The 16050-nt window shown below is 38.2% G+C and overlaps 1 protein-coding gene across 17 annotated transcripts in view; it reads right to left on the minus strand.

Moving 5' to 3' along the window:
• The window catches only part of ptprk (protein tyrosine phosphatase receptor type K), a 142327-nt gene that overhangs the window by 30433 nt on the left and 95844 nt on the right, over nucleotides 1-16050 (minus strand). For all 17 annotated transcript variants that reach the window (XM_074684872.1, XM_074684874.1, XM_074684870.1 and 14 more), the window contains 9 exons: nucleotides 5425-5607; nucleotides 4534-4653; nucleotides 4168-4277; nucleotides 3869-4070; nucleotides 3678-3783; nucleotides 3465-3537; nucleotides 3110-3232; nucleotides 1307-1381; nucleotides 979-1015 (listed from right to left, as the gene is read on the minus strand). In XM_074684872.1, coding sequence (XP_074540973.1) covers nucleotides 979-1015; nucleotides 1307-1381; nucleotides 3110-3232; nucleotides 3465-3537; nucleotides 3678-3783; nucleotides 3869-4070; nucleotides 4168-4277; nucleotides 4534-4653; nucleotides 5425-5607 — 1029 coding nt within the window. The remainder of the gene's footprint in view (nucleotides 1-978; nucleotides 1016-1306; nucleotides 1382-3109; nucleotides 3233-3464; nucleotides 3538-3677; nucleotides 3784-3868; nucleotides 4071-4167; nucleotides 4278-4533; nucleotides 4654-5424; nucleotides 5608-16050) is intronic.

The following is a 16050-nucleotide window of genomic DNA, read 5'->3' on the forward strand; positions in this document are numbered from 1 at the left end:
TACTGTTGCTATCCAGGTTTAGTCACCTCAGGGGTTTTGTGGCAACAATGAAATGTGAAAAGCAGATCAAACACCTTCTGCTTTCAGGGTTTTATATCATATTCAACCCCTGTTTTTGTTTATGTTTTTAAAATGATGGATTAAACCTGCAGTTTTAGACAGTTTTTGATATTAAAATGGATTTTAGAAGCCCCCTATCAGTGTTTCACAACACCCCAGGGGTCCCTTTCCCTACTTTGGGCACCATTGTTTTAGAATAACACAGAAAAGAATAAGCTGATTAATAGAGAGTGGAAATAATTCATCATTCTCATCCTAGATGTCACACTAACATCAGTATTCTTGTTTCAGCATTTATAAAACATGAATAAAAATATAGTATCACAAAGTTAAGGTTTTCCTCTCTCTATGCTTTTCAGTTTGACTAACAAGCAAAAATATAAACTTTAAAGTCCTCTCTGTTCTTGAAAGCTCAATGCAACCAGCCACCAGGATTGTCCATTTCATCGAAAACACGGTAATACCTTTCTCTGTTTATCCTTCTTCTTACTCCCCAGAGCTCAACTCTGATCCATCAGCCGCTTTTCTAAAAATCTTTCCTCAAAACATTGTGTGTGGACGTGTGGTTGGACGGTGGTGTCTGTTTGTGTGTGGCTGCCCGGGGATTAACTCCACACCATTTAAAACCAGTCTGATAATCTATCAACATATGGCCGTGAGTAAAAACATGAATATATTATCTCCCTCTTGCTCTTGAATATGCAAAACATTCTATATCTCCTAATACCCCAACTAAGACCCTACACACCATTCCACACAGACTTGATGAGCAGAAAAGCACGTAGATATCAGATTAAAACGATCACCAAGGGACGGCTCATCACCGTCCCTCTTCATCACTTCAGTTTGATCTGGTGTCAAAAAGAAAGTGATACAGGATGACTCCTGACTCTGATATCAGCTGTGGTTATCTCTTACCTTTAGTGGCCAGGCGCAGACACTGAGTCTTAGTTTCCTGAAAAGAGAAAGAGAAAAGTTAAATTCACAGACTCTGAGACTTTGTCTGTACAGAATACTGAAAAGCAAAGTCTTTGAAAAACTGCTTGTTGCAGACATTCCCATTTTTATGTATATCAACAGCACTTTAAGTTGTCAACTCCCAAACTCTCAGAAGTCATAACTTCTCTTTGCAGGTGAAGCTGTGATGCATCAGTTTTTAATGTGTAAACACAGCATGTTTACTAACACCAGCTCGCAGCTTTCCTGTGTGCTCAGTGTGTCTTTACATGAATAAATATTTACTTACCCTCTCTGTGCTGCTAACAGCTTGTAGGTAGATGTTGTAATTCTTCCTCGGTGCCAGCGGAGGATTCCAAAAACCCTGAGGATTAAAAAGAAAACGCCTGTCTTAAATAAATGTACAATATCAGCTACTGGCTTCATGAAAGATATACTAGGAGGAACTATTTTCTGTCTGATTTGTTTTATCTGACAGGAGAAGGAAAATGTTCAACCAAAAGAGACTTCAAACATCTTATTATCAAAAGCATTTCTCTATTAATGAACTTAAACCAGCTGCGGGGTAAACTCACAAGAAGTGTTTGTAGTGTAGTATATAACTTGGGGCCATGCCCACTACAGCTGTTTTTGCGCTGTCACCTCTTATTTTCTATTCAAAACAAAAGTATGTTTCCACAGTTGGCTTCCTTGACTCAAGAACATGGCGATAGTTCAACTTTTTGAACAGTTATGGAATTTCTTGATCACTGACCAATCGGATTCAAGATGGGGCGGGGCCATCAGTAAAAGTAGTGATGAGTATTGGCAAGAACCTCACAATACGATACGCATCGCAATACTTGGGTCACGATATGATAGTATCACAGTGTATCACAATATCATTATATTGTGATATATTGCCATGTTATACACAGTTAATTGAGAAACAAATAGAGATGACGTTTATGTAGATCCCACAACATTACTCAAAATTGAAAAGACAAAGGGAAATATTGATGTCTATGACATACTGACATGCTCAGTACAACAGAAACCCATATACTCAAGCTTAGAACTGAAATATTTAAATGTACTTTGAGATTATATTGGCAGTCTATTGGCAACATACAGCGGAGCAGCTCTTCAGGCCATCTACTGCAGTGTAGGTGCAGAGGTTATATTTGACTTCTAACCCAGCTAAAACATGAATTCTTATTTGAAAAAAAACAAAAAGGTTATTGTATCAGAGGTCAAAGTATTGCAATATATTGCCATACCAATAATTTTTCAAACCACTAAGTAACAGTGTAATTCCATTTTACTGGGGAATCTACATGCTTGTTTAGTTCAAGGTATACAGTTAAAGTCTAAGGCAGCTACGAAAGCTAGCACACATTTTCTATCATAATTTTCACATTTTCTTGTCAAATGTTGTTAAGTAAAAGCAAAATGAAGCATACAGAGGATTTAGAAACAAAACCACAAAGGGGAGTGGTAAATGCTGGTGAGAAACACACTAGAGCTGTGAACCCTACCAGAAGGAAAACAAAACATTTGTAGACACCAAACCTAAATCCCAAAGACTACTTTGTTGCATCTCATTTTTTAAATTCATTTATTTAAATTTTTACATCACATTTTTTGCCAAAATGTTGAACTATTCCTTTAAAGAATTTCATCTCAGCCTGATGGATAGGTTGACACAAATGTTGAATAAGATTTGACTTTGGTTTTGGTTCAACTTTCCATCTTGCATTGACAATACCAGAACCTTTTTGTGAAGCCATTGGGGCACACTACTGCTAATTTTTGCACAACACTACTCTTGAAGAAAGTCATATAGGGGCGGAACAGTGCACCAGAAGATTCTGGATTTTGAAGCCTTGTTTGACACTGAATGGGAAGAGCTGTTGTATCTTTGTCCATGAATTAAACCAGGATTAAGAGAGGAACAAAACTTTTACTGCCCCATATCTTTAATCTATCACCTCATTCTATTCTGCAAGTCTGAATTTCAGATGAGAAAGTTTGCTCCACTTTCTCTCTGATCTATGTTTCCATTCCTTTCTGTACCACATCCAGAATCTGCTGCTCAGTTAAAAAGACTTGCCTGATACGTCTTGTTGTCTCCCACGGTGAAAGGCAGCGGCTCAGGCAGGTTGCTGGGGGACAGCTGGGCGGCATAATAATATGGAGATCCACCGCTTGATGCACTATGGTAGGAAACAGGAACCTGTGGAAGAGAATATGTGAATATAAAAAGCATTAAGTCTGCAAATCTTTCTCACAAATATGAAATTAATTCAGCAAAGCTTTCTGCAAATGAGAGTCTGATTCATGAGAATTAGGATACAAACAGAGTCAAAAGATGGAGCAAAAAACCCTGATGATGTCTTTTAGAGCAAAAATCCCGAGGTTTAAAGAGTATTTCTTGTTGGATGTAAGTGAAACAGTTTTATAATCACCTCATAACAGTCGGATGAAGCTTGACGCCGAGTGCGTTGAGGATTCACTTCTTCAACAACGATCTGGTACGCACTACAGTAGAACACACAAACATGAGTCACTTTTTTACAGTGTAAAAACAGTGTAAACCATCTCCTACTGAAGGTGAGAAAAATTTAACCTGACCTCGAATTTAGATTTGTTTTTGTACTTTTAATTTATGAAAACTGTACCTTATAGGTGCTCCTTTGGCCTGAGCAGGTTTCAGGAGCACAGTGATGGTTGTTGCTGTTTCATTCAGGAAGGCCTCTGACCCATCATACTCATCGATAGTTGGGGCTGAGGGAAAAACAAGAATGACTCTCAGCCTTTCTTACTGTTCCACTGTACAGGGAAAAAAAAAACAAACTGAGCGTTTTTCTACCTGAAATATTTGTTGTCACATTGAGCGTTGTTGCGGGACCAAACCCTTTGGAGGTTGATGCTCGTATAGAGAGCTGATATGTGACCCCTGGGTGAAGCATTGAAAACAGATGATGGGTGGCATTGGAGGGCAGAGACACGGTGAGTCCTGGTCGTTGAAGAGGGACTGAAGGGTCGTATGAACGCAGGCCGCTGTAGCTGATCTGGAAAACGGAAAAGAGACAGAATCTCACTTTGTTACTCTCTACATCAATCATAACATCAGTTTATAACTCTACCAGCTCTTTCTGTTGATTGTACCTCATACTGTATGATGATCCCATTTGGTTCAGTTGGTTCCTTCCAGTAAAGGAGGATCCTATCTTCAAATGGAGTGGCTCTCAGCGACTGACTGGGAACGTAGCCTGGAACTGTTGACACACACAAATATAGATTACCCATTGAAGCTACAGATACCATTCATCCCTCAAATGAAGAGTATTAGTGATAGAGAGATTAGTGACACTCTTCCTGATCCGAGTGCCCAAAAAACAGGAAGTGGCTTTCCAAAAAGTGTCAGTGACACTTGTTTATGTAGCAATATTTGTAAATTTACTACTCATAAATTTACTACTCGGTGATATACAATTAAAATACATGATCAAATAGATAAAGTCGACGTCATACCATCTTCATCAGTTTGAATGATGGTCTCATCACTCTCTTTCCGTCCCTCAGGGTTGGTCAGAATCATCTTCAGACTGACGTTTGTGTAGGGCGGCAGGTTTCCCACCAGGTGGCGTGGTGCTGAGAAGAAAAATAAACTAAATCAATAAAGTTCTTTTTGTTTGTAGCAATCACTCAACTAATTGACCTTTTTAAAGTGAAACTATTATTCATGTGAGACCAAAGTCTGTTTTGGAAATTCCATGTTAGGTGGACTAGATTTCTATCAATGCTTGTGTTCTTATGAAAAGTAGTTTTCCAGTTTTTCTAGATGAAATGTGTCTTTTTCCACCAAATGTTGCTGATAGGATTGGGTGAAGCAACTTTCTATAAAAAAGTCATTTCTAATATCACTGAGAATGAACAGTCTCAGAAAGTCACAAACTAGTATGTGGGATAGCTAGTTGTTGAAAAGCTATTTCACTTTATTAACGGAAAGAACATGATGCTTTTTTTAGTTTTCACATTGTCCCTCTGATAGCTCTGTAGGAGATTAACATAATTTGAAGCTAAAACAATTCTTAACTTATCCCAGGCTTGTGTCTTTAAAACCTTCAACAACTCAACACTCAAAGACCCAGCGTCCTAGAAGGGCCCTTTATTGATACCATGCTGTAAATTTGTGTCTTGTATTTAAAATGAGATATTTACTCTTTTAAGGGAATGCACCAACTTGTGATGTCACAAATTGAGCAGGTCTCATGTTCATTTCACTGAATTCTTGTGTGACTTCTTCATCAAGGTGTCATAGCTTCTTAAACGGTTTAACATATGGTTTTGAACTCTGCCCATGATAAGCATTGGCATCCAGTATGTAAACACAATGATTAGTTTAATTAGTTTAATATTTACCTTTAGGGTCCATGTCCAAGCAGTCGGCTTTGCTGCGGTTGTTGGCGGTCATATAATGGTAGCAGATGGTGACATTAAAGGTGTGACAGCGAGTGATGTTGTAGCCCAAAGACTCCCAGTCCACAGCAATCAGACGAGACCTGGTCTCTGCGATCTTCAGCCTCTTTGGAGTCCGCATGGGTTCTGCAGAAATAAAGGAAAAAGAGGTTTAATAATCTACCATGACAATTTCATGTGTTGAGAAGGAATGTGTATGGATATTGTTCATGAAACCTGAGTTAACTTCTTATAGAGCTGAAAAAAGAACAAGAGTGCTGACGAAACATTTTTTCACAAGCTGAAACAGGGCTTTACAAACATTTATCCTCCTCCCCATCACCATTCAACCATCAGTCAAAAGCAATAATGTCTACTGGGCACGTCTTCAGCCCCATCTTTTATGTGTATTCAGGACTGTAATAGTCAATATAATCTACCTTCTCTCCTTCCGGCACAGGACTTTAATTACCTTAACTGGCTCATTTAACTGGATCAATAACCCCCCAGACCCCACCTATCTCTGCACACACTCACACACACACAAACACACACTCACGCGTTCAGAGGCAAGCTGCAAAGAGAAACCAAACCTTCCTTATCTGCTCTATTAGTCCACTTTATCTCTGGCACCACTTTCTCAGGTATTCAGGTAAAAAGCTTCTCCACACCAGCCTTTAAACCTTTTAGGTGGATCAAGTCATTTTTAGGTGCTTCCTGTCGTGCTGTTATTCATCTACAGGAGAAAGTTACAGTTTCTCTACCTGAACCAGATATGACTCAGTCTCACAGGCTGTTATTAGCCCTGAACAAATATCACTCTATCTACAGCGCTGTTCCCATTTGATCTGCATGGGTTGAATAACAGAATGTACATCTGTTCTGGGTGTTTGGATAGCTGTGGTTATGTTGCTACCAGACAAGTAAAATCTCACAGCTGATGGTCATATCCTCAAAAATAGACATACAGCTTTAAGAACAAAAAGTGTCTTTTTTTATCTTCTCAGAAATGCTAAATGAAGACAAGGTCTCTGAAGGCAAAAGCCTCTTTATGATTGTTTTTAAACTTATCTTTGTTTGGGTGAGGTCCCTCAAGACAGCTGATTATAATGAGAGAAGACAGACGTCTTGTTAACTTCTCTCTCATCTTCTTTTGTTTGGTTTTTCTTATTTTGCCACTGTTTGTTTATTTTCTTCAACATTTTACAGCCAAAATGTTGTGTTTGAAATAGTTTTTCTGACAGCTGGAATGCTATATCCGTACTCTGGAGGTGGTTTCGAGCTACTGTAGTTGCTAGTTAAGCTAGCCATTGCATGGCCGAGTTATGTGTCTTCGTCATAAAAAATGCAGATGTGTTTGAAAGCTTATGATTTTATATATTAAAAAAAACAGCGGTGGCGATGGCAGTGGAAATGTTTTCGTACTCTAATACGTTCATTTTCATTTAGGATTTGATTTAGTCTGCTTTATGGCACCCCTGACTTTAGGTTCATCTTTTCTGTTGTTATTATCATCAAAAACACTTGGAGATGTTTGGTCGCATGTTTGGTTGTGAACTTATTTACCACAAATCAAGTGGTGAGAAAAGGTTTTAAACACAAATACCAAAGAGACATTTCTTTCCTCTAAGGTTATGAGTTGAAAACATTACAAGTACTTGAAATGCACTGTAGAGAACTCAAAATTGAGTGAAAGGACAAAAAACCGTCAGATATTCGGGAGGAAAAAGTTGCACATTTGTAACTTTTAACACTTCCATATACTGAGTCCAGTTGCCTCATTGAACTAACCTTGGAATTACTGTGACCTGGATGACTGAAAACCTGTTTTAACTTGCAAATTATCAGGAAAGATGTCATTTTTACACCTTAAAATAAATCATTACACAAACACAAAAAAAGAGGGGATAGGGGAATAAGAGGCTAATCAGCCACAGTGTGAGGCTGCCTTTTGGCCATCCTCTTTTTTTTTTAAACCAATCAGTTATTTTTTTGCACAATTAATTCAGAACCCTGTAATAAAAGACTGCCTCTCACTTTTTTCAAGTATAACTTCAAGTTACTCAATTTAGAGCCAGGAACCTTTCCCAAACCAGCGCCAAAAAATCTGACGTCCTTCCTTGTAATTTATCAATTAATTATCTTTACATGCTCATTCTCTGGAAGATTTGTGACTTTATCCTTATATATGTATGCCTTTATTTACGATTTGTAACACATTGTGGCCCCAAGACTCATCATAGAAATGGCCTATAGAGAGTTGCAGTATCTTTAGATAACATGCCACCAATAGTATATATTTTCCTGTTTTAGTGAGTTAAGTCGGAGCTGTTTAATGTTAAATTATCTAAAGCATCTGGTTGTTTTTATCATTTGACTTCTGAAACAGTAAAGAGCAAATTCAGTGTTATAATTTTTCATAAACAGACAAAAGGTTTCAATATCAATGTTGAACATGCAGCTGAGAAGAAGGTAATTGAATTGTAACATTTAACATTTCACTGTAATAAAGAGACCATGAGGCCAGTTTAAAGTGAGATTTAGCTCAGGGCTGTTTTCAGGAAACAGCTGATTCTCTGCTTCTGACAGCTGAGAGCACAGGTTATCATCAGATTAGACTCAATGCAGTCGATTCCAAACATGCCTTGATTAACTCCGATATTGATCGTGTAGATTGGCTCTGGACATCCGCAGAATAAAGAGAAATCTGTTACTCAGCAACCAGAACAAATTTAATTAAAAGTTTTGTTTGTTCTTTCTGGACGTGATGCGTCGTGAAGCGGAGTGATCGTCACTCCATCACCTGTTGTTTTTCCTTCCTCTGGCTGTAACCCAGCTGCTTCTTTATGTGCGTCCAGACTTTTTTAATAAAACAGCTCACCTTAAATAGAGATGCCACTCTTCTTCCCTATCCTCTTCCACTAGCTCTCTGTTTTTCCTTTTCTCTGGGTCTTCCTCCCTCAGAGGAGACAACACAAGGACACAAACTTGTCGCTTCTTCTGACAACCCATTATCTGCCCGTCACTCACACACACACACACACACACACACACATGCAGGGGCACTCTCACACTCCGTTATTACCCGAAGACGAACACACACACACATACACATACACACACACACACACACTCACACACACGCGGGCTTCAGGTTGTGACAGAATGGAGATTAAATCTGGGAAGAGCATGTATAGGTTCCTCTTTATGTGTGTGTGTCCTCAATAAAACTTCCCATTATAAAAAATCTCAGTCAAGGGCAAACACAACTTTTCTACACACACAAACACAATCTCACACAAAAAGCTGTAAATACAAATATGTTCAAGTTTGCTGAGTCATTTAGATGTAAACAGCTCACTAATAAAGCCAGGAGTGAAAATGAGGAGGATGAAAAGACAGAGAGGAAGTGAGGTCGTGAGGATGCCCAGGCAGGTAATTGTCTGCTGGACAAATATTACGGCTAAACTGTGTGTATGTGTGTGTTAACAGCAGGGGAGGGGGTCAGAGCATTTCATTTTCACTTCAACCTGTTATTGGATGGTTGACATTTAAACAGAGAGAGAGTAAGACCGACTGCTTCTACTGTCTGTCTCTCCCTCCATCTCTGTCTCTTCCTCTTCGTCTCTCAACCTTCAAATCAATACCTGTGATCCTCGCCATAAACCGTGCTATTACACTCACATACATGCGCACACGCACACGCACACACACACACACACACACACACACACACACACACACACACACACACACACACATACACACACATGCAGTCAGGTCAGTGTTGTAAACTGTATTGATCTGGAGGCTCTTGATGCTAACAGCTTCAAATTGGGACGATCGTCAACATGGAATTAAAACTTCAACTTAAATATATGAAGGGAGGCCTGCCGCCCACACACACACACACACACACACACACACACACACACACACACACACACACACACACACGCACACACACACACATACACAAAGGCTTAAGTCCTCATATCCGTCCTGCTGACCCAACAATGCATTGCTGCTTATCTGTGATTATTTGAGGGCAGTAAAGAGGAAGGAAAGTGAGGAGGTAAGAAAATGAGGAAATATGGAAATAATAAAAAGTAGAATGTCAGGTAGAAAAAAACAGGACTTATGGAATAAAAATGGAGAAAAAAGCTGTGAGGACAAAGGCAGAGAAAAGAGTAGGGGGAAGGAAAGGATTAAAAATGAAGAATAAACAAAAACTAACAGAGAAAAAAGATGATGAACAACAAAGACAACAAGGAAAAATGAGAGAAAAGACAAAAGGAAAAGAGTAAAGCAAGAACAATGGTAAAAGAGCAAATATGGTGGTGAAAAGAGGGAAGAAGAAAGAAAAAAGAAAGAAAGAAAGAAAGAAAGAAAGAAAGAAAGAAAGAAAGAAAGAAAGAAAGAAAGAAAGAAAAAAGAAAGGAAGAAATGGACAGTAGAAAGAAAGAAATAAGGTAAAACACAAGAAGAAAACGTGAAATAATAGAAAAGAACAAAAGAAATACAGAAGAAAAGTGAAAAGTAGAATGGAAAAATTAAAAGGGGATATTGAATGTAAAAGAAGAGAACCCTGAAAATTAAAAAAAGAAAGAAAGAAAAGGAATAAGATGGAAAGAAGACAACAAAAATAAAGAAAAGTACATTTTAGAAAGAAAGGATGAAAGAAAGAAAGAATCTAAAGTATAAGGGAAGAAAGAATGAATTAAAGTCAAAAGGAAGATAGAATAAAAAAGACAATAAAAATGGAAATATGCGATATGAACAGCGTGAAGAGAAGGACAGGGGGTAAAGGGAGAAGGAGAAAAATGAGTAAAGAGAAACCAAAGCATTGTGGGGAAACATGAAACAGGGGCTGCAGGGAGCGAGGGACTGATAGAGGGAGCAGAGAGAGAAAAGATGAGAGGGAGAAACGAGAGAGAGATGCCGAGAGGAGGAACGGGGAGAGACGATAACTAGTTTGGAACGCAGCCAGAGTCGAACGGGACCAGGTCCAACGGTAAACCACAGAGGCTGCCTTGTCCCTCTCCCCCCTCCTCCGGTAGACAGACAAACGGCTGGATTCATGTCAGAACTAAAAGGCTTTGTTCTCCACAGATGGAAGCTTTGAAAACAACAACAATACCAATAAACACCAACAATAACACCCAGGACGGCAGCTTCATATCAGCAGAATCCAGAGGTTGGAATTAAAGAACGGGAGACAAAAGGAAAAGAAATGAAACTAAATGAAATATAACTGGGCTAAGGGCGGAAAACAAAACCTGTCCCTCAACATCAGGACTTAGGAAGAGCCAAGAAATGAAAAGTAAAAAGAACAGAGCAGGAAAAAGAAGCTTAGAGAAAAACACAGAAGAAAGGAGGGAGGAGAAGGGGGAGGAAAGGAGGGAGGGGGAAACAGAAAAGGTTGACAGGAGATGCGGCTAAATCCAAGTTAATCTGTCCAATTAGTTCTTGGTAATCCTTCCACTGTCATGAGGAAGACAAATGAAACTCCGCTTATTCATTCAGTGTCAAACCCTCATTTTCTCCCTGCATGTCTCTGGCTCTCTGAGGGCCAGATTTAAACAACATGAAAGGTGCAAATTTACACTGCAGCATTCACTCAATTTGCTCTCACACACTATTTCAGATTTGACTATGCAGAGGCTTATAATGCAATTGACAACCAACTGGGATTATGGTATAGAGTTTGAGAAATGGTATATGGTGGTGTAAACGTGGGGATTTGTTTGAAAGAGATCAGAGGCCCAGAGCGATGATTAAAGGAAAAATAGTTACAGGGAAGAAATGGATCAATACTGAAAATAACCTCCAAAGCTTTAAAATATCAATGTTAAGAGGAAGATTCCTGTCAGGATGGGAACATGTAGACAACTAAATAATCAAATACCACAATAACAGTTTGGGTTAACAAATTATCAATATTTTTAGTGTCATAAAGTCCAAATTACCAATCAGATCCAAAAGTGCCAAAAGTTAGCATAGCCCTGTCCCACTCCTCAAAAATGTAACTATCCATTGATAAGACATTGACTGGCTGGTTGGGCAGCACCCTATTTCCTTTATATGGAATGTTCTGGAATCACTGAACATTAGAGATATATCCTGTCTTTTCCAACGTCTCCTCTCTTTTCTTCCTTGAAATAATTGTTGTGTAACCAACAGCAACATATAGCTCCAATTTGACTAACTCGCTAAATTTTGCTATACACAAGCTAGCAGTGGATCTGACTGGCATGAGAAGAATAACTGAGTCTCCAGTTACAGACAACTGTTGAAAAGTTACAATGCTTTGCTGACTAGAAGTAAACAGACACACAGCTGATAGCGTCTTGTAGCGTGGTGCAGTTTGTTGGTATCTGTGTGGTTGACGTAAATACAGTTAATACCATTTACAATTTATTTGGGTTTTTTTTCTCACTTCTATTTGATTAATTCCACTAATATTTTATGCTCCAGTGGATTTATATATAAATATTTGTATGGACCAAGTTTTTGTTGATGTTCCACACCGGTGCTGTTTTAGTTAGTGATGTGCTTTTATGGGAGATGTGATGATGTGTTTAAATCTGCAAAATACTGCCTTTTATTCTTATCAGTATCACAGAAAGGTTTTGTAATGTTTGATCTTGTTTTAATTTCTATTTTTGGATTTTTTTTTATGTTCTTTTATCTGCTGGTGGTTTTTATTGTGACTTATTTGGTTAGTATATAAATTCACTATTACATGATTATTAAATGTTTTTCTAAGGTCTAGACATTTACTATTTTATTTGATTGATTATTTATTGAGAATATATGATTATACAAGTTGAAATAAGTTATAAAAAATGGTACAGTGAAAAATACTTGCATGATTTTATTTTGGTAAAAGGGAAGTGCTTTATTGTGAAGGTGCGGAACTACCATGTTTTGTAATCGCCATCTTGATTTTTTCCTCTATGAAACGGCAAGTTCAAGCTGCTCTTGTTCTAATAAAAAAGAACAAGTAATTGTTCAAGAAAGACAACCCAGCCTCTGTCATGATCTGGGAAGCTTACAGTCCGTCACAGTTTTTGGCCTATTATCTTTATTTTTCAATTTTGTTATTTTTTTGTGGTTTTAACCCTGTCCTCCTCACTTTTGTCTGTTATTTTTATTTGTTCTTTGTACAGCACTTTGTAACTCTGTTTTCAAAAGTGCTATCAAAATAAGGTTTATTATCATTATTAGTACTATTGTAATGAGCACAAGGTCTTGAATGTGAAGTGTGCATGGAGGTTGGAGAAGAGAAACACAAGTTAAGAGTAAAAGTTGTATCTAACTGAAAGAGAAAACGTTGAATTCAGGACTAGGGACTACAAATTTTTTGGTTCAGCTTCCTTGTTCCTTCTGGATTTGTGCAGCCAATCTGGTACATGTATTTTCATTGGTTTGTGTTCTTGTATACCTCTTGTGTGAGTTTCCATTTATTACTGTGCCTACACCTTGCCAACAGTCTAAAAAGCTATCAGATATCAGTAGACCAATCACAGCAAACTCCAATTTCTGGAGGGGGTGATAATCTGGATCCAGAAAATGAAAATCAAGTTGTGTGTTAATTGTAACTGGTTAAACTGGCAGATAACTACCAATATGTTACCATCAGAGAATTGTGGGCCTTAACCTGGAAGGAATCTCAGCCAACGTTTACCAGCTGACCAGCTTTTCATGCTCTGATTTTAGCAGTTAGATGCGGATCATGCACAAAACTATTGTTTTACATGAGTGAACATTTGTTTGGACCATTATAAATATGCAGTAAAACTGCCTGACTTAAAACACACACATGCACATGGCAGAACTGTGTCCATTAATCTCTTTGCTGCTGTTACACAGGTCTGACCCTTAAAGTATCATGGTGCTGACTCTGTCTGTGTGTGTGTGTGTGTGTGTGTGTGTGTGTGTGTGTGTGTGTGTGTGTGCATGTGTTTTGCCATATATAAAGAGGTACATATGATATATTGTGTGTGATCCAGACAACATCTGTGCCTGTGTGTCTGAAAATGTGTGTGTTGTGATTTCATTCTTCCATTAATCCAAGTGCTGCTGAGTGTGTGCAACATATGAGAAATACTGTGACTCTCTGAACTGTGTGTGTCTGTTTGTGCTCATGTCTGTGTGTGTCCGTGTCCGGTTGCGTGTGTGTGTGTGTGTGTGTGTGTGTATCTAACCTGCCATGACCAAGAGGTTTTTGGGCAGAAAATTCAGGATTTGGATTAAAAGCTACTTCATCACTTTCTCCTGTCACACACTCACACATGTGCACACAACACACACACACACACACAGAGTAGCTCTTCACTTCAAGTTTATTATTTTCCACCCTTCAGACACAAGCAATAAATCAGCACAGGAAAAGAAGAGGAGGAAAAAGAAGTGATTGGTAAGAGAGGCAGAGGAAAGACAAAGACTTTTTTTTAAGTGCAGAAGAAGAGATGAAGAGATTAATAAAAAGACGAGGGAGAAGAAATCCTCCTTGTTATCATATCAATTGCTCTGCGTGTGATTTCTGCTCCGTATCTTATTAACTTTATTGGTTTTTAATTAAACAGTGTTCTGTGCAGAGACATGCTTGGGTTTATTCCTGGTGTGTGTGCACACATTCCCCTCCGCGAGTGTGTGCGTGCATGTTTTCATTACTTTGCATCCAAACTAAATATTCAGTAAACTACAGGTGGCGGGATCAGACAAACCTAACCAAACAGAAAAAGCAAAGGAATCATTACCATTTAAATAACATTTCCACCACGTGTCTGTCTCTGTTCTCTTCCTCAACAAACACAAACACACACGTCGATCCCCAGGTGTGTGTGTGTGTATTTGTGTGTGTGTGTGTGTGTGTTTGGATGACCTTAGTCACACTGACAACAAAGTGAGAGTACAGAGGGGAAGACTTTCTAAAATATTGATTCATAAGAAGAGAAATATCCTGGTCATTTACACTTGGTTCTCCTACCAAGCATATTCATGTTTGTGTTGAATATAAATTTGACTTTAATGACATAAACTGTGAATAATACAGCATTTCAAAGTGTGGCAGTCTGCGGATTTAAATCCTGTTCTAGTAGCATTTACTCAAAAGGGCAGTGTGTCGTTAAAGCTGCTCTTAGCAAAACAGACTTTGTAGAAATAGAATATGTTTTTTGTTTTCATCAGTGTGTAACTAGCTTATCATTTTGCAATACCATGTTTTTCCCATAGCACACAAGTGTTTTGTGCAAAAGAATTTGTATTTATAGTCACTGATAAAATCTAGTCACATGGAGGATCATGCAGGAGCTTCTTGTCCCCAGTGGTCATTGCAACAACCAATTTTTGTATGTAACAAGTGGAGCAAACAGAGAGTGAGTTCATGCTCTTGTGGACAAATTATGCTGCATATAAGCTCTGAAAAAATGTAGAAACAAGAGGAAACCTGCAGAGGCATTGGTGTAATTATAGGTAGCAGTTCTGAGGGGGCACTTACTGGTAAGAATGGGTGTATCCTTGAAATATGCATCGTGCTCTTTATACTTTTTTCAAAGAGGGATACATTTAATTCTGTTAAAATGCTCTACTTAATAGCTATTGCTTTTGGCCATATCTGGTAAAATACAGTCACTGGATGAAGGATGTGTAACACATAAGTGTCAAGTGGTGTTACCAATGTTTCTTACAAACACTGTGTTATTGCACAAAAAGCTACACTAAATATTAGATATGATTTGACATGATATTGGTACACTTGCACTTCAATGAACTTCTAGTAAAGTGAATGATTTAATACTTGCAACGCTTTTGTGGTTACACCATCTGACTATTCAATGGACTGATTCTGTCATTGGTTAAAAATGGTAGAAATGATATAAAATACTATGACACCAACAGAAATGCAAACTAAATATGTAAAAAAAAAGACATCTAATATGTTTTTCTAACAAGTTTAAAGCTGATGTTTGATACCGACCCTTGTCATTGCCTCCACTGTGGTCAAACCTCCTTGTGCCATCATCACAGACTTATGAAATCAAACCTGTCCCTCAAGAGTCTCTTGATACCAGATGATCAGAGGTCAGTTTTCTCCATTTGGGGGCAATATGGGGGAAATATGTCAAGATATTTCTATGGCAGAATCAGGATCTTGATTTGATCAGGATTTTTTTTCACATTCAGACTTTTCTGACCTCAAACAATATTTTTAGCCCCAAAAATTTCTAGTCCTGCATTCTGAACTTTTTCCCATCATTTTCTGCTTCATTTTGCAACTTTAACCTCATCTAATGTTATCTGAAGTGTTTCTTGAACTCTCACATTTACACATAATAAAAACATTCACTTAAAGATGTCAGCTGGAAGAGTTGTTGAGTTTCTGCAGAATAAGCTATGGTAGTTTAGTGAGACACAGATAGACTCTGGTTTTCTAACTCAATGCTACAGTCAGTGCATGTTTTTCTCATATCCTGCAGGGCTGTTAGCAGCATTTGCACACTTGTTCGGTGTTTAGAATGAAGCATTAAAAGACGTTTTATTTATGATGACATGGGCTGCATCAAAATTCCTCTACGCTAATTT

Source organism: Halichoeres trimaculatus, unplaced genomic scaffold (assembly GCF_033239565.1).
Source record: "Halichoeres trimaculatus isolate MK-OKI-2021-1 unplaced genomic scaffold, fHalTri1.1 fHalTri1_scaffold_13, whole genome shotgun sequence".
In the NCBI taxonomy this organism is placed as follows: domain Eukaryota; kingdom Metazoa; phylum Chordata; class Actinopteri; order Labriformes; family Labridae; genus Halichoeres; species Halichoeres trimaculatus.